Source organism: Python bivittatus, unplaced genomic scaffold, assembly GCF_059951505.1.
Source record: "Python bivittatus isolate LINGU-HERP-01145 unplaced genomic scaffold, Pbiv_v1 ctg000210_np1212, whole genome shotgun sequence".
NCBI classification, from domain to species: Eukaryota; Metazoa; Chordata; class Lepidosauria; order Squamata; family Pythonidae; genus Python; species Python bivittatus.
In genome coordinates this window covers 4,523,155-4,549,470 of record NW_028277053.1, presented here as the reverse complement: position 1 = coordinate 4,549,470, position 26,316 = coordinate 4,523,155, and the positions used below count along the sequence as shown (strand labels likewise).

Below are 26,316 nucleotides of genomic sequence, written 5' to 3'. Positions count from 1 at the left end.
TGTTCTTCCTATTCTTTCAGGATACAGCTGATTATGTGAAGCCAGTGACTTTCTCTGTTGATTATGCTCTAAATAGTCCTGAGACTGGACCAGTGATAGATGACGGGTGGCCAACTTCAGTGAAAGTTGCTGTGCGTAACGCCTCTTGATTATGGAGTGAGGGTTGGAGATGCAACCTAGAAACCATGGCAATGAATGTTCTGTTTTGGCTCCCATCACCCTGTTCCAAAGCCTCTTTCAGCCCTGTTCCAAAGCCTCTTTCATAAAGAACAGTAGTTTGAGATGAAGGAATCAGGAAGGGAGGATTCCCTGGGGTTCTGTGGGAGCCAGGAAGAACAAAGAGCAGAGGATAAAGACTCAAAGGGTCTTTTTGGTGAAATATTCACAATGTAGTTTAACCTCTGTATGAATTAATAAATAACAAAAAAACACATGCGCCAAATTTGGTTGAATGAGGCTAGAATCCCCTTGCTTCACGTGTTTCTACATTTCATGCAGGAACACTATATAGTTTAAATACGAACAACCAGATTTGCAGAAAACAAATGGCCCAATCTTTAAATCCAGTCCACTTTATCACATGAATGCTTGAACCATTGTAAAATTTTGCAAGGATACGTGAACCTTGAAGGAGGGCACACAGATTGCTCTGGAATTTTCTGGCTCTTCTGTTCCAGCCTAGAACATATCTGAACCAACTAATTGGTTTCCAGCCCTCAGAAATTAGCTTCAGCAACCAAGAAGCCAAGCAACCTGTAATGGGTTGTTAAGGTTTCTGCCCTGCACTGTCTTAGTGAGGGGACAACATTCCCCAATCTTTCCCTGAGTCACGCATAGCTTCCAGAACACTGAGGATGCCTAACTTAAACAAACCAACAGTTCTCCTCTACCCCATAGGTACCATTCTGGAATGGATGCAACGAGGATGAGCACTGCATCCCTGATTTGGTTCTTGATGCTAAAACAGATGTCCCAACTGCAATGTGAGTAAATCGTCTAGAGTGCGCCTAAAGCAAGGCCAGCAAATGAGAGGGATCTGGGGAATCAGATTGCATGGTTCACTTTTGAGAGCTTTGCGGGGGAGAAAATCATCCCAAACTGGTGAATCTCTTTCTTTTCCTTTGTCCTGAAAGGGCATCATTATTCTCTGTGAAGATCACCTGCAGGGGCAAAAAACCAAGAGGGGGAGAGGGGGAGAGGGAAAAGAGGGGACAGCTGCTCCAAGTGTCAAAAAAAGGTGACAGAATCAAGAAGGAGGGGGGAAATTGCATGTTCATGTACAATAATGTGTAGTTTTGCCTTGTCCCTGTACCCAGATTTGAAAAATACATTAGTGGCACCTTTCTTGTTAAAAGACCTGCACCCTGACCCCAATGGCCCACAACCTCCCCTTCCTTCCGTCCATCCGACACACCTTCACACTGCTGCCAGCACCACTGTACCCTCAGCCACCTGTGAGGCCCTAGTCTGCCCCCCATCTCTTGACTGCACAGTGTGTGTGCAAGGGACTGAAGGCGTGGACTGCTGGGTGGACTATGTGAATTTCCTGAATGCTATTGCAGATCCTGCTACCTGGCTGCTGCCTTAACATTTGCTCTTTTCATAGGGAATATTGCAGACGCATCCTGAGAAAGTCTCCCTCAGATTGCTCCGCCTACACGCTGTCTTTTGATACCTCCATTTTTGTCATAGAGAGTGCCAGGAGGAGGGTAGCAGTAGAAGCCCTGTTGGAGAACAGAGGAGAAAATGCATATAACACCATTCTAAACATTTCCTTCTCAAGAAACCTGCAGTTTGCCAGCTTGATTCAGAAGGTAAGGCATTGCTTAAACATTCTCTTTAAAGAGAGGATTCATCTGGGGGAAGGTTGATAACTCTTATGATCAAAGATCTCTTTCTGGCAGCCCCTGAAGCTGACTTGTTGACTTGTTTGCTGAAGTCTGTTGACTTGTTTGCTGAAAATCAGGAGCATAGTTCTCTATTGTTTTGAGTTGGAAAACATTCAGAAACTATATTGTGTACTTTACAATAGACTTAATATTTTTATAAGACTTCCAAACTCTCCCCAAGTTTGACTTGGATTGAATGAGGTGGTGTGTGCATTCGAGAATAAGCACTCGAGCATCCCTCCGCTCCCCCACCCCCACCCCAAATCCTGGTTAGAGCCCCTTTGCTGCATCCCTCCACCCACTACAGGTCCTGGCCATCCAAATCTGTTGTGTGCTGCCTGCCATCAAAAGGTTGCCCACCATGATTTCAAACATCTTTAATGACTAAACTATCCTTTGGCATAGCTGGCTGGGTGGCCCAGCTCCCTAGTCAGAACTGATTGACTGACCTTATTTCTGAAGAAGGATGGTGCCCTTCACCTGCTGTAACTAAGTCCAGAAAGCTCTGTGGCCAGTGGGATAGGAATGATGTGTTGCTCTGGCATTCTGCATACACTGCTTCAATTGCACCATTTTTCTTCCTCCACCACCTGGAATATTTCTTTCCCTACAACCCCTGTCTCAAAAAATGCCTGGACTTCCTCCCTCCCTCCTGATTTTACTCTTGTTTGGTTTAGGAGAGAAATATTTTGTTCTTCCTATTGTCTTGTGATTCATTCTGCATGCAGGGAGTTCACCAAATGCAGTTTGTTTTTAAGTTTAGACAACTTTCTGTTGAATTGTGTATAATTGTCTAATAATCACAGAAGGCAGGTGGAATTTCTGAGCCTTCCCTGGGGGAGACACCAGGGACGTGGAAGCCCTCATTGTGTAGCCAATGTGGAATTTGGATTTTTTTTATCATTGGGAGCTTATATTTGAGCCCTTTTGTCCAGAATAACCTATTTTTATGTCTAAGCTAAACCCAATTTTACTAGTTCCACATCAGCCTCTACATCCTTTGTAAAGTTTTGTCCCTCCGTTGTTTTGGTTGTTAGAAGATGAACAGCCTACAGAAGTATTTCCTGCATCTTTGTGCCAGAGAAAACTGTGCTTTCAAATACATTAACTGAACAATATGGGACAAATAAAAACCAGCAGCTTCTATTTTCCATCTCTCTTCATGTTTGAAGGCTCTGAGACTCTCCAAAATTTCTGCTTTTGTTCTTTAACTCATATGAGGTGAACAGCAGAAGTTCCAAAGGAAAGAGAGTGACATTGCTTGAGAGGATTTAGATTTAAATTCAGGTTTGGCTGATGAGCTTTTGGGCAAGTTATGATTTCTATATGTTTCTCTATAACATTAAACTGGAAAAAACAGTGATTTGCCCACAGGGTTGTTGTGACAGTGAACATAGAGACAAATTAACACAATGTTCATTTATGATTGTTATGTTGGTTACATTCACACAAATCCGGCCTATTGTGGCTTATTTGATAAATCATAGATAAGCCCACCTTGGCTTGTATGCTGTGTGAAACCTTAAGTGTGGTCCTATGCTTGTATGTGATTGTTTTTCCTCCTTCCTTCCTTCCTTCCTTCCTTCCTTCCTTCCTTCCTTCCTTCCTTCCTTCCTTCCTTCCTTCCTTCCTTCCTTCCTTCCTTCCTTCCTTCCCTCCCTCCCTCTACCATCATCAGATGACTTGAGAAGGATACATAAATTTACTTCCCCAGAAAAATGAGGTATCTGGACCAATAGAGTCTTCAGCTCCAAAATCCTCCAGTAGTCAACAGCTTCGTCTATTTTACTTCTGGCCTTCAAACCCTCAGCTTTCTCCTCATTCTCTTCCTTTCTCTCTCTGCAGTATATTTGAATTTATGGCCAAGTGTCAGTAAGAGGTGATTTTTCCCAAAGAATAGTTGTTCCTCTGGAAAGCTCGGATAGGTTTCAGCTGGGCCAGTCAATATTCAAAGAATTGCTCATGTCAAAGCAGATAGGTTTGCCAAGCATCTGTTAAGCACTTGGGAGAAAAATAAAGCTTTAATGATAGGAAGCCTTCAAAGTCAGCCAATGCCTGAAAAGGCTTTATTTAAAAATGACTCTGATTTATCATTTTCATATGGCAGCATCCACGTCAGCAATTTTGTCATCTTGAATCCTGCAAATCTGAGCTGTAGGGAATCTGCCTTTGAGTCCCCACCCCTTCCAAGGGAGGTAAATGGCAGGCAAGTTGGCCAATAGCCAATGAATGCAGTCCTGTCTGCTTGGCTGTGTTCATTCTCCGGATCACTCTTTCTTCTGAAATATCCTCATGCCAGAACACTACAATGTCTGTTGCCTCAAGGGGAGGTGTGGTACCTTACTATCTGAATGAGGCAAACCTGCGTATCTCTCATAACAGGCTGCATGGGATTCTCCAGTCTTGCCTCCATCACCCCAAACGCACGTCCATTTCTACCACAAAACTGAAGAACATATCGCCTGCATCTTAATGTTTCACTGGAATTCTTTTTGAGATTTGGCTTGTGATGCCATTGCACAGACCTGAGCCAGCTGTGTGAATCTATACTACACCTGGGAATTCCATCAACAAACCTCCAGATGGACACCCTCTTTGATAATCAATACAGTATATTCATGTCTTCCCAGGCTTACTGAATTCATGGCAAACACTCACCAATAACTAAATAACTGTGAGAGTGTGTAATGGGCACTCTGCCTGGGCATGGAGAACATGTTCTTATGACATTTCCATATGCAGCCACTTGGTGATCCTAGCATTTACATCCTGGCTGGGCCTCCAAAAACTCCTCACTGCTCTCAGAAATGTAGTAAATGTGCTGTCAGTGTATGTAACCATTTTGTTGTATGTTTTGGACAGCTGTACCCTCCATCCTTCTTTAGTAGTAAAGATGCTGACCTTGCTGTTGAGGCCTCACTAATCCATGCAGCATGAAGTAACCTTCCTTTTGTTGGTTTTAAAAGCTTGCCAGTGGAAAATTGCAGGAACAACTATCCACAAAATAGGGAAAGTGTAAACGCTTCCCTTTCTGATGGATTACCCTGAAATAACCAAATAAAAATATTAAGAGACAGAACCATCAAAGCTGGAATTAAAGGCCATCTCTGTCTGTTAAGGTTAGATCATTAGTTTCTGTATGTTTCATTTTTTAAAAAGGGATCTATAATTCTGGGGCAGAACATTGTTGAAGCTGTGGAGGATTGGAGGGCTACAACATTCCAGAAAACGATCAGATCCTACATCAGGTAGACTGCCCTTTTTCTCATCCCTGAATCAGGAGGAGTAGAGAGTATTTTATCTTGCAGGGACTCTCTAATTCCCATATGAGTTGGGTCTGTGCTTGTGACAGCATAGTTCTTCATCATCACAACTTGGCTGGATCTGCATTTTGCTGCTGTACTTTTCTCTATGTACTTACAGAATTGGGCCCAAGGGATCTTTAGAGGACAGAAATCCTGATCATTTCCAGTTCAGCATTTCAAACTTCACTGGGGCTTAATGTGGGCTGGTTATGAGAGGCACCCTTTGATTTCAAACCAATTGGTCCATCAGCACTAATGGAAGATTCCCAGTTTATATGCCACTCTTATTAAAAGCAACTCTGAGTGGCTAATATTCCATAGTCCAATAATAGGAATAACATATAACAGCAAAATTATAAAGCATAATATAACCATACAAATTATACAGCAGCAATCAAGTTTTTATATCCTCCTCAAAGGCCATCCAGAAAACTCTGGTCTTAATCACCTTCCAGATCACTGACATTTCCAGAGTCAAACTGATTATTTTAACACAGTTATCATAATTATTTATTGATATGCCGCCTGACTCCCAACAACTCTGAACAGTTTACAAATTGCTTAAAACATTAAACACAAAAAGAAGAGTAAAGATGGCAGGATGACAGAATAGATGGGAACAAAGGAAAACAACCCACTTAGTATAAAGGGGCCTTCAGACACCCTTGCCAAAGGCCTGGGCAAAGAACCAGGTCCTGAGGCCCTCCAAAACACCAGTAGGGTGGGGGGGCCTTTGGATCTCAGGGGCAACCTCATTCCAGAGGGCAGGTGCTGGAACAGAGAAGGGCTGCTTCTGGGGTCCTGATAGATGGCATTGTTTAATCAAAGGAACCCAGAGCAAGCCAACCCTGCCAGATCAAATTGGCTGGGCAGATGCTATGGGAGAAAGGCGGTCCCTCAAGTAACCAGGCCCTATGCCATGTATCTTCTTTCCAACACCCAGATTTCTCACAAACATCTTCCCTATTAACATCTCTTCCAGACTTTATTCTATAATTTTTGCTCTTACGTTTCATGATTTAATGATGAGTAATCATCTATATCTTTATTGCATGTTGGCCTAGTGCCTGATACTTAGAGGGTATGATTTATAAATACAAGAAATAACACATGCATTGATAACAGTTTTTATTATTATTATACCTTTTTAATTGCAGTTTTTCCACGCTGACTAGGCCTGTAAGTTTTTTGATTTATGTCCAAATTATAACTTATCCCTTCCCATTCTTCCACATTGAAAGATGACAACCAACCAAATACTCTGGCAGGGAAATTGGATGGATGCTTATTTTGCTTTCTGCAGGAAAAGGAAAACTCTTCAACAACTGCTTAACACAGGTATTCTCTTAGGGACTGCAATGCTGACCATTTTTTTACAATCTGATCATGCTTCTGCAAGCAAAGTGGGAGCCCCATAAAAACTCTCTTGGCTTGTTCCTCATTTTGCCTGCACAGGTCCACAGAAGCAGTTGCAGGACCACAACATTTGAGAACCCCTGTGATACATTGCTTAATAATTAATTATTAAAAGTGATGCACTTGACACTTACTCAACCTTAACAGTAATGAAATTGGTTTTACTCATTACTTCTGGGAGAGATACGGCAAACTGAAGACAACTCTGTGAAAACGAAGTCGATGACCATGGCAAAGACCAAGGAACTAGTGAGTAGACTGGTTCCTTGGAACCTCTCCAGATAAGAAGAGGACAGGAGATTGTTCACATGTGCTCTAGACAGCTGCTCCTCATGACAAGACTGCAAGTCAGTGGTTTTCTGCAGGTTTGAGCACTGGGAGACGAAGGGATTGGCCATCTTGCTTACAACCATGGTGGAGACTTTTAAAGGACACTAAGTTCAAAAATCTCACTTTCTAATCACTTTCAGAAATTGCCTATTAACCATTTTAAAGCTATTAGAGCCTTCAGAATGGCAAGTTTGAAAAGTCTTCATTGGCTGAGTTTATCTTCCACTTGAAGATAAAGAAAAATTGATTATAAGCTTAAGAACTTAAGGAATCTGAAATAAACAGCAAAAAACTAAATAAGATTTTGATTTTAGAAAATTATAAATTGGACTAAGGGTCCAGATAAATTTGAAATATTGAAACTTTTACAATAAGACTTTTGGAATTCATTATAAAGAACAAACAGCTCATGGGAAATCTGTTTTGGTGGTTGAAAGACATAACAGAGATAAGTAATTTCATGACTTAAAGACTGGACACTGAAGGGAACTAAAGATTTTAGGTAGAAGAAAAAAAATGCAAGCCTATAAAATGCAATGAAAATACTGAAGGAGACTTTTGAAGAATGGAATCAGAAATTAGTAGCCACAATATCAACAATGTCAGTAATGATGTCTGCTTCAATGGATAGACTATGTCCAAAAGATGTTATTGAAGAAATGACAGATGTAGAACAAATTGTAGCTGACAAGATAGAGATGTTATCAAAAGTAGATTTACAACTGACAGGCCAAGAGAATGATTTGGAAAAGGATGTTTCACTGGATCTACAAAAGAAATTGGCTGATGTTTTAAAATTCAAAAGGGAAATACAAATGATAAATTAAGAGGGTGATCTGGACAATTTTTTGCTGTTGGATTTACAAAAGAGGCTTGTTAAAGCCTTGAAGAACTCTGTGCAATGGGACAAGGAAGAAATGAAGAGAAATAAAATCTTACAACAATATTTTGAATGAACAAAGTTAAGACTGTTAGAAGTAAAAGGAAGGAATATAAAGTTGGTTTATTTGATCAAGGTTAATATAAGATACAGTGGTGCCTCTACTTACGAACTTAATCCGTTCCGTGACTCTGATCGCAAGTCGAGTTGGTCGCAAGTCGAGGTAAATTTTCCCATAAGGCTCAATGTAAATACGGTTAATCCGTTCCACCCTCCGAATTTGGTCGCACCCCGAAGCAGATTTTCCCATAAGGTTCAATGTAATTACCGTTAATCTGTTCTGGTGTCCGCGGACCACGCATCAGGGTTGGAAAAGCGCCCGCGCGCTGCGCGGCAGGGGCGGCAAAACGCTCGCGTGGCGGGGCGGAAAAGCACCCGCGCACCGCGCAGCGGGGCAGCAAAACGCCCACGCACCGCGCGTCAGGGGCGGAAAAGCGCCCACGCGCTGCACATCAGGGGCGCGGCGGGGTGGCAAAACGCCCGCGCGCTGCGCAGCGGGGCAGAAAACCCCCCACGGACCACGTGTCAGGGGTGAAAAAATGGCCGCGGACCACGTGTCAGGACAGGAAAATGGCCGCGGACCACGTGTCAGGGTGGAAAAATGGCCGTACCTCGAGGCGGAGTTTGCACATCGAGGTAAATTTTTGGGGCCAGAGCTGGTCATATCTCGAAAATTTCGTAAGTAGGGGCGTTCGTAAGTAGAGGTACCATTGTATGTTGTTACTTCTAGCAACTTCTGGCATGGGTCCAGGGTACCTGAAGGACTGTCTCATCCCTGTCACATCAACCCATCCCACCTGGTCATGCAGAGAGGGCATGCTACAGACCTCATCTGCAAGAGAATTTCATCTGATGGGGTCCAGGAGGCGAGCCTTCTCTGCAGCAGCCCCTGCCCTTTGGAACACTCTTCCCCCAGAAGTGAGGTTGGCCCCCTCCCTTTTAGACTTCAGAAAAAAACTGAAGGGTGGGGATGGGAATAGTCAGTTTTGGGGTTGGCTGGTTCCCTAGTCTTATCTTTGACTGATATTATCTGGTCACAGGCTGAAATAATATCACCATCTCTTGGATTTTATTGTATTTAATAATTGTATTTTATATTTGTATTATTTATGTTTTTACTGATTTTAAATTGTTTTGTTGTGAACCGCCCAGAGTCCCTCCTTGTGGGGGAGTTGCGCAGTGATATAAATTTGATATATAAATAAATAATCCATAAATAATTTATGGACTTTCTGCTGACACCAGGACTGAAAAGATGATGCTTTATGGATTTGCCTATAGATTAGGGATGGGATATGGGAAGAAGAGATAATTGTTTGTAACCTTAGAGGGGGTGAAGAGTCACTAAATTGGTTTATGCTTGTTGTAATGTAGGTTGGAAGTCACTTCTTTATATATTTCTTTTCTCTTTCTTTATTATATTCTTACTTTTTTCTTTCTTCACTCCTTTTGTTTTTCCTTGCACTTTTTGTCCTTTCTTTCTCTTTTCTTTCTTGAAGTTTAGTTTGTCTTAGATTTTAGTATTATAATCAAAATTCTTAATAAAATGTATGTATGTATGTATGTATGTATGTATGTATGTATGTATGTATATAAAGAAATTGGTTTTACTCATGATGGGTTCACGCAAATTCATATATCATTTTAAGAGTCAACGTACTACAAAGTTTGATGGCTTCAGGTAGGACCCTCTCTTAGTGGTTAAAGGGACAAAAAAGCCCCTGGGAAGAGTACCCTCCTTAGGTGTTCCCTTGGGAGTGACTGGAAGTGTGGAAAGTCCAGGAACTTGCACAGCACAGAGAGAGCTTTGTACAATGGAAGACTTGACATTCACACACTTCCTGTGGCCCCTCATTATTAAATAAGTGGAGGTCCCCCATTAGCGAGCATTCATTGGAATTTCTCATTTGAAAGAATTTTGAAAGCAAATTCTTCTGCATCAGATGAGCCCAGTTATCTGGGTGGGCATTCTCTGGAAGGTCGCAAAGCTAGCCTTGGTCTCTGAGGGACATCCCAGAGAGATTTCTTCCTGAAAAAGGAGTGGAATCTGGACAAAAAACTATTTTTTTTGAAATTTAGATTTCATATTTATCCAAATCGAATTAATTAAAGGCAGTTGGTGTGATTGCTCATCTAGGGGATAGCGCCTAAACAATTTTGGTCAATCTCAAAAAGCTCTGCACGGTGAAACCTGGGTAGGAGACTTCTGGGAAATCTTAGGGCTCTAGACTAAATTGGGAAACTGAAAAACATTATGTAAAAAAACAAACCACTTCCATATTGGCACTATGGAAATCACATAGACATGAGGTCAATAGTAGTCCTTGTCTAACTGGGTGGATCTAAGAAAAACTGTGTTGGACTTGAATAGTACTACCAGGAAGTTTTAAGATTGCAGCTGAGATTGGAATGCTGAGAGAACATTCTGGAAGAAATCTATACCAAGCCAGTATTGCTACCAAGAAACATTTGTAGATGGCACCTGGAATCAAGATTGATTTAAAGAAGACTTTACTTACTGTGATTACATGCTATAGATAATTTCCCATTTCCACCACATTAATCTTTCAGTTTGGCAGTGATTTTTGGATGGGTTGCATAGGCAGCACTCAAAGGTTTCAGGGGCTATATGAACTTCTAGAGTCAACAGATGTGCTGTGCACCCTCTTCTTTGGCATGAACGGAAAACATTGTGTCAAGAGAAAGACACCTCTCCTGGATTGTTCCAATGGTGCACCCATCATTACTGTAATTCATCCATCTTGCTACTGATCAATCCCTTTTTCTCTTTCCCAGTGTTATATTCTTCTCAAGAGAGCTAGGTCATCCCATAATGTGTTCAAATTATGATATTTTGAATCTGGTCACTTGTGCTGTGAGTAAGCATTAGATTGTATTGATCTATTACTGTACTGTAATTGCATGTAAAGTTACAGAATGAGCTACAACTTGCAATCTGCATCCTTTCCCTTTCATTTCAGGATGACCTGGACGTTAACATAGAATGTATGTCTGAGGAGAAACATTCAAACAGCAAAATTTGCAATGTCAGCTACCCCTTTTTCCGGGCCAAAGCAAAGGTAAGCCGGGACTCCTAAAGGAAAAATGCCAGTCAGTCTATGGTTTGGTTGACTGAGTCATTCATTTGCTGCATTTTTTAAGATTCCTGCTTTTTATAGTGTTTCTGCTTCCCAGAGCAGCTCACATCAATTAAAATTTGGCTCACGTTCTAGAGATACGGCATCTAAGGGAAAGGGAGAGAGAGAAGGAGGCCCATGTTTCATAGCCAGAAAAAAGTGGCATTTATATCCATCTTAAGCTGATCTTCTTTTGCTTGCAAGGAACAGCAATTGGTGGTTTTGGTCCTCTCACTAACGTGCTATCTTTCAGCTGTCCCCTCAATGGGCAGCTATCAGTAGGAGCAGAGCATTCTCTCTGGCAGGAGGGGCAAAATAGCTCTTTGCAGCTGCATCTTTTAAGGCTAATAGCAAAAGCAAAGTTGGTCTCCATCTTGCCATGATGTTCTACCACCAATGGACCTCGGATGAGAATGGGTTGGCAGGAATAACTTAAAGTTTTACAAGAATCCCAAGAATCATCAGTAAGACTCAGGAAACAAATACTGGTTCAGGTGGGTTTATAGCAGAATTTCAAGTGCTTCCGCACAAAAATCCATTCCCTTTTCTCCAAGCATTATTTTTCAGCAACATCTTTTTTAAGAATAAAAGATTTGATACTATTGTTGGGCAGCTGAGAAACCCTTGTTGATTTACTGAAAATCCTTTCTTTTTTCTACCACTCCTCCTGTTAGATCTCTGCCAGTAATCCAGGCCCCAAAAACTTGATGACTAATACTCATTGAGATATGGTGCCTCTATAAATATCCATTATATTGCAAGGAAGCTTGGCCAGGATTGGTATGCTAGGAAGAACTGCATGATATGCATCTGTGTGACCAAAGATAACTCCAGAGCATGAAATTAAAGTCTGACTCTCTCCAGACGTTGACTGAGTAATGCTGCTGTACATAGATTCCACACCACCTAATTGCAGTTGTTTTCCAGGCCAGAAGAGTTTGTTAAGAATTCCAGAACCATGCGTAACTAGCAGATTAATATTAGCTTTTTCAAGTCTGTATAGCCAAATAAGAAAATAATAGGTTGGCTAAGAGGTTTCAGCTGCATTAAGATGGTCCAGCATCATAAAAGGTCTTTGGGCAGCCAATTAAAAACTAGAAGACAAAGCCAAAAGCTTTCTCCCTAATCAAACAGTTTAACTGAGGTTTTTTGAATGGCTGTTGACAATTTGGCCCCCAAATCCCTTTCCTTCTCATGAATCAATGTTTTTTTTTCCTTCCTTCCTTCCTTCCTTCCTTCCTTCCTTCCTTCCTTCCTTCCTTCCTTCCTTCCTTCCTTCCTCTTCCTCTTCCTCTTCCTCTTCCTCTTCCTCTTCCTCTTCCTCTTCCTCTTCCTCTTCTTCTTCTTCTTCTTCTTTTGGTAGCAGTTGGGTTGTGAGTAAGGAGAGTTATATTCAGTTCAGTCCTGGAGTTTAATCTCTTCTTAATTTTTATCACAGGAAGGAATTTTGGGAGATGGAAAAACACAAAGGTTGCTGAAATTTTTGATTGTTGGAAACGTTATCAGATAAATATCCCTTTATCTTTTATGGCTTCTTTATGTCAAGGATCAGTTAAAAGTTCTGACCTCCCAAAAGCCTAAACACAGGTGAAATTTTAGTCCAGAGTATTGTAAACTGTTCCAACAGTAGCATAACAAAGAATGCAGATTATCGTTTTGTGTCATTCTATGCTATGAAAAGGTTCCTTCTGAAATAAAATGTAAACAAAGCAAAAATTTGAGAAACTGAAACTGAGAATCAGAGCATGCCCAGGGCAGACATTCAGAGTTCAGGAAACCAGATAAATTTATTATTCTAGTGTTTCTGATATCTTGAATTTAGATCAGAGGTCCCCAAACTCTTCAGTTCATCAACCCCTTCATGAAGTTTCAGATTGTTCATCAACCCACAAACATTTATTATACGAAAATAAATAAATACTACCTTAACTAACTTAACTACTAATAATAACACCAACTCCTTGGATAGTCCATTGACCCCTGGGGGTCAATATTGACTACTTTGTGGAACCCCAATGTAAATGTTGAAGGTGTTTTGTCCAGTCCAAATGTTGATAGGAATACCAGGCTGCAATAATTCTCAAGGGAATCGTGCTGATCCCTCCTGCTTCTGAAGAAGTTCCTCGGTGCCTAACTCCAGATAGGCCTTCCCTTCAACACCCTCTATCTGTGGGCAAGTAATGCCCCCAAAGCTCTAGTTGGAAGCCCTTTGAGAAACATGGTCTTGGTCTGCTCTGTGAGACTCCATTTAAAGTGACCTATGTGCATTCCATGATCCCATTATTTTGGAGAACCAGGGTTCTGCTTCTGCTCTATCGATAAACCAGGGGTGGCTCAAGGGAGCATATTTTTTAAAGTATTATTTTCAGTATCCAAGAGCCACAGGAGGCAACGCATGATGTAATGTACATCAGAGTGCTGAACAGCACACATGCTTTCTCCAGACCCACACACATTTATATCCAACCTATTGTAATTCAAATGTATTCAAAATGTATTTTTGGCAACCACTGGCCACCCACTTGCATACCCATGGCAAATAAAAACCAATCAGATGCATTGTATCTTCTCCTATCTGCTGCCATCAAAAATAAGGTATAAAACAATTTGCTTCTGTGCCATGCTTCAAAGGGGATAGCTAGTACATCTTCAAGAGGCATTAAAGGAAATTTGGCTCTACTCCCTACATCTACCCTGAGAGTGTCTCTGATGCTTGCTGTCTGTTGCATATCACATGACACACCCCTGTTTCTGTCATTTCTTGGAGCTGTGGCAGATTTATTCCCACATTGAAACTGACCTGATATTTAAAATAAAATAAATTATGATTAACCCAATGTGAAATAGTTAAATATAATAGTCAATGTATTGTGTGCCATTGTCCATCCCTAGAAAGCTGCCATTTTTTTGTTATTAGTTTGTAAAGCATTTTTCATCATGGCAGCTTTTAACTATGGAAAGAAGACTAAGACAAAAACATTGGACCAATTTGAGGGCAGAGAGAGGCAACTGCCTTGGGTGACTGGTGCTGATGGTATCTGTGAAGCCTACCCATAGCTTCATGTGGCTCCATGAACCACTCCCTAAGCTGGCACCTATTGGCACTATGGTCATGCAGATTCCTTTATTGCTGGTGTTGGAGTTAGACTCAACTGCCGTTCGCACCCATTTATGTATAGAAGTGGAGATAAGACCCCTGTCTTTTGCCATGGGCAGAAAAACATCTGGAGGTGGCTCTGGTAAACCCAAAAAGCAGATCTGACTCCAAACTGGTTTAGGAGTCAAGCACTAAAAGGTAAAGACACTCTAAAGCCAAGCTTGACTCGCTTGAGTGCATGAGTCTCACTATGTTGTTTTCTTGGCATCACCTGGTTCCACCAGCACCATCTTAGCAGCATCAGAGATGGGAGTTTGCATTGGAAGGCAAATATCTAATTTCTCAAATCTTTATATGAATCAAAACTAGCTTTCCTTCAAAATTCACAATGCAATTTACCCTCTGGTAATGTGCATGCGTGCACACACACACACACACTTGTATACCTTTGAATCATTGTTGACTCCTGGTGACTGCCTGGACTAGTCCCTGCACTTTTCTTGGCAAGATTTCCGAAGTGGCTTGCCATTGCCTACTTCCCAGGGCTGAGATAGAGTGCCTGGCTCAAGGTCACCTAGCTGGCTACATACATACATACATACATACACAAATATGAAAATATATATAGTCTTGAAAATAACTTACAACAGTGCCTCATAGTAAGAAAAAGAACTGTAAAAACTAGGTACAGTTTCCTAAAAAAAATTGTTTGTAACAGCAAAGAAAAGTACAGTATGCATGTTTGGGTAAATATACGTAAAACAATTAATCTCACTGTGAATTGCAACAAGCCAATTGTGACTGAACTGCAGAAATGAGAAACAGATTTATGGTGAAAATAAACAGCCACAGATTCCAAGTGAGTGCATTTGTTAAACAGTCAAATAAAGAAAACTTCAGAAAATGAGACTAACTGAAGTTTATTTCAAAGGAACCTGAAGAGGCCTATTAGAGGCTATGATCCTGCAACTGCTGCTTTTTTTTTTTAATTTTCTTTAATGCGCAAGAAAAAAGCCCTACGCTGAGTGCAGCGGGGATTGGGGGGAGGCAGGGGCAAGAAAGGGCTTAGTCCTCCCCAGGCCTGTCTTTCAAAAATAATAATAAAAGCACTTCCTCTAACGACAAGGAGTTTAAAATGAAAGCAGGGGCATCTGCAAAGGGGTCAGAAAGGTCAAGTTGGCAGTTGCAACTGCATTTAAGCCCTGCTCCTTTTTATGTGGATTGCCTATGTACTTCATGACTGATGGCTTAACTTTTTTGACGACACCCTGAAGACACCCCTGCTCACCAGTTGGTTCCTTAAGGTTCCTTCTAAAATGAGAGGGAAGGATAAAGGGAAACGTCAGCCTTGGAGGTACAGTCAGGTGCATTTGGAGACCTTAAGTTGCTATATCAAACTGAATGCTTTATATTACTCATCCCAGTAACAAACTAGGAATATTAACACTTGTAGCAATTGTATTACTTTTCTGTTCTTGCCCCAGTTGTTAGACTTACTGCAGCAAAAAGAGTTAATGGGAAAATGTGGAAGATCTTGAGGCTGTGTAGCTCCCCATAAGACGAGGCGACTGACTAAATCTCAGAGGACCCCAGGAGGTGCCTTTTGTCAAATAAAAAACAGTAAAAACAATCACCTGGCCTACCAGCCTGGGACATTAGGTGGATCACCAGAGTAAGATTAATGGGAATGCTGGAAGAAATACTTGTTTTTTGATGTCCTAAATCTGTTCTAATCTCTACAGGTTGTTTTTCGCCTGGATTTCGAGTTCAGCAAGTCTATTTTTCTCCAAAACTTGGAGATATTTTTGAATGCCAGCAGGTTGGTGATGGCTTTTTTGTTAGTTCTTCTATTCACCCAGTCCTTCATTTGGGTAAATAAGTCATTTGTTTTTCATCTCTCACCTTCCCCTGTTCCCCCCCAAATTAGTTTTCTCCCTCTGTGTTCATTTTTGTAACCCTTCCTGGCTTCCCCCTTCTGTTGCAATGCTGCTGTTGACCATCCTCCTTAAGTCATTTCTTTCTTTGTGCTATGAACACACTGTTTGGAAACATGGGTGTCGAAAGTTTGAGAGGGCATGTCCCCTTCTCTCTGGAATTCTGATCTGGGCTGGGCATCATCAGACCCCTGCAAGCACCAATTCAGCTAATACATCCGAGATCCCCAAAGCTGCATCTCATGGGCTGGTTAAAAAGAAGGAACTACAAAGCAATTAGAAAACTGTGGAGATTAGTGCTAAAAGTCTCACTTCTGAGGGAGGGACTTCTACTGTGGCAGAACCGGAAGAGAACAGATCTCAGACTTCTCAGCAGTCTAGGTAGATTATTAAAGGTTGTTGTTTTTTAAAAGGAACCAATTTTGTTCTAGTAAAAGTCAACTTCAATTTGATGTTTTAAGGTAGGAAAAGCCCAATTACTGAATTAATTTAATTTCTGGACTAAATTTAATTAACTTAATGGGATTAACTTAATTTCTAGACATTATAAATAGTAAGTTTTCGGTTTCAAAATTTCCCCCTCTTATATGCACTCAGTAAGTTCATATCAGTTTTGACAACATTATAATATATAGAACAGACTGTATAGTGGGTAACTGTAGCCCTCAGAGGCTGGCTGTGTGGCTCACTAGGTAATCTCTTAACATTAGGAATTTTTCCTGATGTCCATTCAAAATCTACTTTCTCAATATAAACCCCTTGTTTCTTGTCCTCTCTTCTGGAACATCTCTGAACAATTCCACCCCATCTTCCAAATAATAGCCCTTCAGATGCTCAAAGACAACCATCATTTCCCACAGTCTCATCTTCTCTAGGCTGAACATACTCAGTGGCTCCAATCATTCCTCATATGTTTTCCTTCCAGGCCCCTTTTCATCTCATCTGCTCTCCTCTGGATATGCTCCAGTTTGTCCATCTTCTTCTTAAAATATGGTGCTCAGAAGTGGACACGATATTCTAGATGTGGTCTAACCAACACATTAGAGGAACAATTACTTCTCTTGAGCATGACACTATTCCTCTGTTAATGCAGTATGGGGGCTGCAAAAATATTCTGTATTATGTTCAGCTTGTGACCTCCAAGACAACCAGATCCTTTTCACATGTACTGCTGCCTAGTACGGCCTCCCAACTTACACTTGTGGCTTTGATCTTGCTTACCTCAATGAAGAACTATGCATTTGTCTTTGTTGAAATTCATCTTGCTGTTTTCTGCCCATTGTTCCCGCTTGTTAAAATCCTCCTGAATCTTGATCCTGTCCTCCTGCACTTCCCACCCATCACTGATTCCTCAACCAATTTGAAAATCAGTGATGGGAATTCCTGCTTTGCCCCTGTTTCTAGGCACAAGCAAACCCTAACCTTTCTTCCCTGTCCTCAGGGGCTCCACATACCATTCCTGGAGATTGATGTATTAATTCATCTCCCTGTTCTCCCATTCCAGCCACCTGCAGCCATAGCTGGAGGTTCAGCATGCCTACCAATATGTTGTTGTCCCACCTTCAAAGGCTGCTAAGTGCTACAAAGGAATGAGGTCAAGGTGTCTTGGGTATCTTCTTTTTTCTTTTTGCAAAATAATGAAATGGGATAAAGGACATTTTTGCTACCCAAGGATTACCTATGATGTTTTTTGCACTCCTATTAGTCAGCCTGCAGAGCCTCAATTGGCTCACGGTGATCCTCAGCAGGAAAGGAGATTGAACAGCAAATTTAAAACAATGGAGATGACTGGGGAGTAGAAAGTGTCTTGAGAAAGCGATCTCCTGCTTATTCTGTTCTTACTTGTAATTCTTTAAGTCTGGTGTGCTAGCAAAGGGAGGGGGCATAGGATTCCCGGAAAGGGGTGGAATAGACTTAAAATCATGGCTTTCTCAAAATTCAACATCCTCATCCATGCTGATCCTGCTATGATCCAATTGTGGGCATAGCGTCTAGTAGACTGGAATCCTTTGTCCACATTGAATGTGGAAACTGAATACATGAAATACAAAGGAAATTTTGTGTATTCATTTGTATTTCATTATTATGACAATAAAATATCTTTTAAAAAAAACTGCATGCATGGATTACTATGTCAGTTGCTTGGAAGTTAAAATTTGTCCCTGGGAATGGAGACTTTGTCTAGTCACACTATAGAGCATTGACATCGTACTGACTCCCATGCAGCTCTCTCGGGGCTGATTTTGCCTTTAGAAATGTTTTCACATTAGATGGATTTTCTGGCAATAAATTCTATCTCAGACCTAAATGCATTGCTTGGAACAGCACTATGATGAAATAAAGAGTTTTGATTTCCTAAAAAGTTCATTCATTTTACAAGCTCAGACCAGAGCAGGGTTAGCCTTGCCATTTGGCTAAAGGAAACTATAGTATACTCTCCCTGAAAGTGAGAGACAGCAGACAAACATTGGAAATAATAGTCAATGCCATAGTGAGACTTTCTGGCTGTTTGCAGCCAACTCACTCCCAGACCCAAACTCATCCAGGAGTCTCTGGGAAAATACTTAACCAATGATATTAATAATCACTTGTTATAATTTGACAGCAGCCATAATAATATATGCAAAATTTTGCTACCAGTGAAACAAACCATGGGACTAAGGACTGGACTTGATGACCCCTGAGGTTCTTTCTAACTCTACCTATCAAGCAACAAGGACTCACAACTCAGAGCAATTTTTCCCACTTGGAGAGCAGTTGTCCTTTACTTTTATTCTACTTTTCAGGGAAAAAAAACACACAAAGAAAGGGGAACATAAGGCTGAAGATGGAGTTTTGCCCATCACAGCTAAAAAAAAGTGAATATTTGTATCCAGTTTGGGCTGATCCCCTTCTTTTTCCAATTTTTCTCAGATTCTAGACATAATATCTTTTTGACACAGCATACTTGGGCCGGTCACTCACTCTCATCCCACAACATCAGGCTTGGGCGACAAGCCAGTTGATAAATTTCTGCCACAAACAATGGTCAACATTAGGTTGATCCAAAAAAGCAGACCCTGTGCCTGCAGGAAAATGCTAGGAATAAAAAATAACCCCTGAAGCTGGAAGAAGGCAATGGCAAGGCACTTCCATACTGTTACCAAAAAAGCATGTGTTAGTGATGTCCCCAGAAGCTGCAGATTAGTTTTTAAACTTAATGCAGTCTTAATCCCACTTTCACATGAGCATGCTTTTACTTCTAATTTTGTATCTCTTTCCTAACAAGAAGAAAAGTTGGTATGTTTATGTTGCAGCTCCCTAACTGCATTTGCTGAAAGAATAGCAAGTCAAGCAAATTGCAGAGGTGGAAGAGATTCCAGGGTAGTATCAAATCCATAATTCCAGCCAGTGGTGGGGAAAAAAAACACATTTTTCTCCTTGCTTCAGCTAAGAATGTTGACTCTTGTGAAGCAAAGATCAGCTTTGACATGTCTGTAATGTGCCCTATTAAGCCAGGACAGTGCTGGCAAGGGAATGCTCTGTCTCCTGCCAAAATCACCAAGACTACAATTGAGAGAAATTGCTACCCTTGGGAGGGAGACCACAGCCAATATAGGCATTAATTGCACAAAGGAAAAACTGAGCAGGGTGAGTTGGTGGGTGTCTGTCTGTTTATGAGTCTAACAGCTCATAGTAAAAGTCAGTGAGGCCCTGTAAGGAGCCAAGGCCTTCCCTAGGAGATGTAGCTATGGCCACTCAACATTGTGCCTTTGTTATGTGGTGGCTCCTAAATGGATCTCTGGTTCCATTTCCACATTCTAGTGACAGTGAAGAACAAGAAAGTACAAAAGAGGACAATTCTGCTCTCCTCAAGTTGCAGCTGAAATATGAAACTGATCTCCTTTTCACCAGGTACTTTGGATGTATACAGATGATTTTTGCACTGCTGTGATTTGTCATTCTGAAAATGTTGGGGTGTGTGTGTATGAGAATGTTCAAACATTCTTCTGAGCAGTTGGATCAATTTTTATTTTGATTGGATTCTCCTTTTTTGCTATTGTCCAGGAGTTCCAGCCAAAACTATTATGAGATTGAATCCAACAGTTCTCTGCAGACATACGATAGAATCGGCCCACCTTTTAATTGCACCTTTAAGGTAAACTCACCTTTTGGTTCTAAGCAACATATTGGGAAGGGAAGATGGCTTCTTGCAGTACAGAGTTCATATGCTACTTAATTTCCTTCAGCTACAGAATCTGGGCCTCTTTCCTGTTGATGGGATAGTTATCAAAATCACAGTCCCAGTGGCCACACGAGGAGGGAATCGTCTTCTGCAGCTAACAGGCTTCCGTGGACCAGAGGTATCCAGAGCTCCTACTTATTATTTTAGTACAGTATTAGAGAACCTCAAGGTATGAGCTATGAATGATGAATCAGGATGCCTCAAGAGAAAGTACATCCACCCAACTATGAATAAAGATGATGATGGGGGATGGCATTTTTCTTCTCAGATGGGAACATGTCATTGACTTGTCTCCTTAGTAATAGACTGTCCTCCTGCTGAGATTTTCCCAGCTACCTACAAGCAGGTCAGTTAAAGACCAAGCAGCCATTTTCATACAACATGCCAGATGTGGTTAGTTTTGAATTTTTTTTTTTGTTTCTTTGTGTAGTTAGTTATGTTCGTTCATTTCTTTAGCTGCAGCTCATGTTATAAAAAGAGATTTCTTCAGGAACAGGGAAAACAGGCAGGGGTTGCAAAGTTTTCCCTTCTCCTTTAAAATGGGGCCTCCTCAAAAAGCTCATAAATTCATGGAGATTGAGAGGCTAGACTCCAAACTCAAAAGAGCAAGACTCTTATAATTTAATCAAATTATGACCTGCACTTAAAAGGGAAGGAAGAAGATTGAACTGGGGGAAAGGCAATGGTCACATAGTAAAGGAGAGTCCACCACATCTTGAGGCAGCCTTTTCCGTTGTTGAGCAGGTCTTATCAATTCGGAAATTTTTAATGGACGTTAATTCAAAATCTTCCTTGTAATTTAAAGCCATTTTTTTCTTGTCTTCTGGAACAATTTGGAACAGTTTTGCCCCAAATTGATGGGAGCTGCTTTGAAAGTCAATAGCGGTCTGAAAATTGGGAAGAAAGTGCAATAAATAAATGAAAACAAAGAAAGCATGCAATGTGGAGATTATGATCCCAGCAAATGTTAGACAAGGTCCAAACAGGCACTAGATGGCAGCAAAGAAATACTATAGAAAACTTTCTAATGACTCATCTCTTCATGTGTTGGATTTTCTTGATTTTCTCCTCCCAATTGCTGTTTGGAACTCAAAAAGGTCCCAGCATTCTAATCCTTTCTGCAGGCTGGGCAGATGGAGAACATTAGGATTCATAAGAGGTCCAAGAGCTTTCATGGCCAAAGTAGCATTTAACAGTGGATTGTAAGGCCATGCAATCAATTTTTCTTGAGTGATTATTGATGGAATTTGTGTCTCCATAAAGTCATAGAGTTAGTTTTGCATGTCACCTTGAGGTCTAGACCTCAAAATAAACCAAAGCATCCAATTTCCTGATTAATGATTCCAGACTCTCTCTCTATTATAGGACGGTATGATGTGCACCATTGGAGGCAATAACACAGACTATCGACGGACACCCTCAGATGAGGATTTAGGCCAACATCCCCAGCTGGTATGCTCTTTCTGCATCATAGCTGGTAAAGAATTAAGGTTCTTTTGTCAATTCCTGAGCACAATTGTGCTGTTTCAGACCACGCAATGCAGTTGTTGCAGCCTTAAATACTGATAACCAATTCCACACCTTCATGAGTTACTTGTTTCAGAGACCTGCAGAAGGGTGGATGTGCGTCTGCACTGCTTTCCCTTTTCTATAGAGTGGAGATTGACATTTCTATCTTCCAATCACAGGAAGTGGTCATTGGTGGCTGTCCAATTCCCGTGCTTCAGGGAGAGATCCTGAGTTCTGTCTTGCCCTTTGCTGCATGCATTTCCCTATTCTTTGACTACAGTTCCTCAAATGAGCAATCCAGCTTTGAAGGCTTTGCCTGTGGTGTTGATAAAAAGGCTTTGTGGATAGTTCCCCCCTTCCCAGTTCAAAATTAGCTTCAGTGGTGTTTGCTATAAAACAAAACCCTTTCATCAGTCCTTCTCTGGTTGGAAAGTTTCTTAACAAGGAGCATAATATTTGTACTTTTAAAAAATGCTACTCTCCCTCCAAACCCTCAAGGATGAGCAAATCTTCTCATCCAACTCTGTAGCAACTTCTAACATGTAAATTTCTGCATATATCTGCTGGAATCTGGCAGGTTTAATCCAAGAGAAGGAGCAAATATCATTTGATTCTAACAAGAGAAGAAATTATAGAATCTAATACACACACACACACACACACACACACACACCCCTATACATATGAGGGAGAGACAACATGGTGTAGTGGTGAAGATGCTGGACTAAGAATACAGAGACCCAGGTTCAAGTCTCCCCTCAGCCATGGTTCATCTTCCTATCCCAATTCTTCCTGGGGGACTTTGGATCAGTCACTGTCAGGTTCAGCCCAAGAACAGCCACGAGGCAATTCAGTTCCTTTACTAGCTTGCACCTAATGGACAGAATCTCGCTAGACTAAACCTATCCTAAAGCAACTAATGGATATACCCCATGAGACTCTAGGGAGGGGCCAGCTCATCCTCTTTCTCTTCCGACACTCTTGCTGTGGGCTGAGGAGGCTTGCCCTGGAATGTCTCTCCCCCCTCCTGACAACCTTGAACTTCCATTCCAGGATCTTCCCCACTCATGCCGTCCATTACAGTCACTTTCTCTCCAGTGTGGTAGATTAGGGTCCACAATCATCACTGAAGAGGCCATCCCTGCGGTGGATTGATTCGGGCTGATCATTATACATACATATTATATGCATATATAATGCGTGTATTGATCAAACTGGAGAGCCCGTTTGGTGTCGTGGTGAAGGCATCAGGCTAGAAACTGGGAGACGATGAGTTCTAGTTCCACCTAGGCACAAAGCCCGCTGGGTGACCTCGGGCCAGTCACTTTCTCTCAGCCCTTGGAAGGAGGCAATGGCAAACCACTTCTGAAAAACCTTTGTTTTTATTTTGATTACAAAAGAAAAAAATACTTAAAAGTGGTTTAACAAAAAAGTTTTAAAAAATACAACAGAGACAAAAGTGTTAATATATAATTATAACAATAAACAATTTCAATTCTATATGTGCTTATCTAATACAAATATTAGTATTTGTATAAGATAAGATGAATCAAATACATATATATGACTTTTTTTTTTTTAACCTACTGTATTTTGTGTAAATTGTAAGGATCGCTGCCTTCGGCACTGAACAAAAACCTCGTGAGACACAACCTTGGACGAAAGTTCGTTTACTCAGGCGTAGCGCGTAACGGTTATAGACAAAGCCAGAATTGGCTTGGCGCGGTTTCTTAGTCTTTTTATAGGGTTCCCCCCTTGACCCGCAGTACCCCTCGGTTCCGCCCCTTGCCCTTGCCCTGGGCTGCCCATCTGTTCCTGGCGATCTTCCTTCTGCTCGCCTTGAGGGCAGATTCAGCCGGTTTCTATTGTGTTCTGATCTGCTTCTTTTGTCTCTCCTGCCCTTGCGTTCCTGGGGCTTTTCTTGTGGTGGTTGTGTTAATCTGGGTTTGAATTGCCCGCTGATTGCTGTGCTTCCGGCGTGTCATGAGCCAGAGTTAGTTTCCTGGGGCGCCGCTGCGCTGCAGTGTTGCCGCTTCTTAATTGCCCGCCCTCTGCCAGTCGTTAACTTGTGGTCGCATTGTTTACTTGCCCTGATTACCTTTTGCCTGAGGCGGTGAAACTGATTAACGGCACTGCGCTGCTGCGCTAGGCTGAATCTGACATAAATGAGTCCCATATTCCATTATACTTGTCCATACAAAGTCTACGTCTATAGGCAATCCGCTCATAAGTGGCAAGTGCAATCAGGTCTTCAGTCCACTGAGTGAATGGGGCCAGACATTTATCTTTCCAGTGTTGCAATATCAGTCTTTCGGCCATAGTAAGGGCACAGAGAATCCATTTACGTTGTCCAGATGTCAAATTCCATGTACTGGGTGTAGAGTTCAAAAGAATATTATCCTCTGAAAATTTTAGCTTTTGTCACACAATCATAGTTTTATAATCCACTACTTTCTCCCAAAACTTATTAAGTATAAGACATTGTAAAAACATATAGTTTAAAGAGGCATTGTACTTATTACATCTCCAACAAAATGCTGTTTTTGACAATCCTTTTCTATACAGATGTAGTGGAGTCCAATAAATTGTAAATATTATTTGTATGTGTATACACTTGGTATACCCATAGCTAAATATTTAATAGATTCAGTACGAATACAGAATTTATATTCCTTAAATGAATGGGTAACCAAATGTTCACCTATTGGCATCAATTCCGATTTGGACCAGTTAATAGAGTATCCTGCTGTTTTATTAAAGGCATCTATCCTTTGCATCAACACTGGAATAGTAGTGTGAGGTTTAGAAATAAACAAAAGAGTGTTGTCTGCAAATAAAACCAATTTGTGTTCAACTGAGTTGTATACTACTCCGTAGATCTCCCTGCGTTGTCTAATAGCACAAGCCAAGGGTTCCATGCAAATGTTAAAAAGCAAGGGTAAAAGTGGACATCCTTGTCTAGTTCCTGTAAATAGTAGAAAAGTAGAAGAAAACATACCATTAACCTTTACTTTAGATTTGGGCGACTCATATAATATCTTAATCCATTTTATAAATTCCAAGGAAATCCAAATCTATTTAGTATGCAAACATATACTGTTTATATATTTTATCAAAGGCTTTTTCAGCATCTTATGATAAAATTACAAACTGCTCTTTGTTTTTATTCAAGTCTATTAAACCTACAACTAACCTAATGTTGTCTGCTCCTTATCTAGTTTTTATAAACCCTACATGATAACAAACGATATCACTTGCTGTAATCTACTTGCTAACACTGCTGTTAAAAATTTTGTGTCAACATTAATCAATGAGATTGGATGATAATTAGCATACTGAGTATGATTCTTACCTGCTTTTGGTATAACTGTAATATAACCCTAATTAAATGCCAGTGATAAAATTTCCTTATCAAATATCTCTTCATATACTTGACATAGTTTTGGCACCAAATGATCTATAAATGTTTTGTACTTGTAATTCCCCATTTGATAGGGAATCCATCTAATCCTGGTGTTTTACCACTTGCCATTTTTAAAATTATTTGTTTAATCTCTAGCTCAGATAGTAGAGCAAATAAGAGTTGTTTTTGTGTATCATCTAAATGTGGTAGGTTAATTTTATTTTTAAAAGCCTCTATATCTTCATTTAATACATCCACTGGTTTACTATATAATTCTGAATAAAAATTTTAAAATTAACAATTAATATCCATTGAAGTTTTATACATTTCATCTCTTTCACCTCTAATGATTGGAATCATTGCCCTATCTTTTTTTTTGCTTTAAACTATTAGCCAAGATCTTACTGGGTCTTTCACCGTTCTCCCAGTATCTCTGCTGTAAACATGTTAGCCTAAATTCTGTCTGCTGTGATATTATAATAGTTAATTCATATTTCTTTTTCTGTATTTCTCTGTACAAAACTGTAGATGGGCATCTAATCATCTGTGCCAATAAATGTTTCAGTTCATCTTTCAAATTATTTTTTATTTTTAATCTTAGTTTTGTGTGATGCATAACCAATAATTCTATCTCGAATGTATGCTTTATATGCTTCCCATTCAAAAATTCGGGCACTTGATACTTCTGAATTTAAATCAAAATATTGTAAGGTCTCTATCCACATTTGTTGTACAAATTCTTTAACATTCAATAGGGAAGCATTAAGATACCAATTTCTTGATACCTTAACTGGTTTCTGAAATACACATTTTTTAATAATAACTTTATTAATTTTTTAAAAAAGAACAACAAAAGCTAACAAAAACTAATATTAAGAAAGAAAATAAGAGAGAAAAGGAATTAGAAAAAAAGAAAATAATAAAGATCAAAGGTGCAGAAAAGAAAGGAAAAAGAGAAAAACAACAGCAACAACAAAAAGAATTGACTTCCGACCATCCCCAGAACAGATATAAGTAACAATATACATTGTTCTTGTTCTAAATTTACAACATAACTTCCATTATTTCTATTAACCCATATTATTTCTAATCATCCAACCCATACAACATATTTTCATTTTTTTTCTACAT

At 40.4% G+C, this 26,316-nt stretch overlaps 1 protein-coding gene across 1 annotated transcript in view; it reads left to right on the top strand.

The window, feature by feature from the left end:
* ITGA11 (integrin subunit alpha 11) overlaps positions 1-26,316 on the top strand; it is a 127,271-nt gene that overhangs the window by 84,598 nt on the left and 16,357 nt on the right. Inside the window, exons 18-26 of the mRNA XM_088139244.1 lie at positions 21-131; positions 898-983; positions 1,607-1,814; positions 10,862-10,960; positions 15,857-15,933; positions 19,853-19,942; positions 20,096-20,186; positions 20,278-20,391; positions 21,639-21,725. Coding sequence (XP_087995370.1) covers positions 21-131; positions 898-983; positions 1,607-1,814; positions 10,862-10,960; positions 15,857-15,933; positions 19,853-19,942; positions 20,096-20,186; positions 20,278-20,391; positions 21,639-21,725 — 963 coding nt within the window. The remainder of the gene's footprint in view (positions 1-20; positions 132-897; positions 984-1,606; positions 1,815-10,861; positions 10,961-15,856; positions 15,934-19,852; positions 19,943-20,095; positions 20,187-20,277; positions 20,392-21,638; positions 21,726-26,316) is intronic.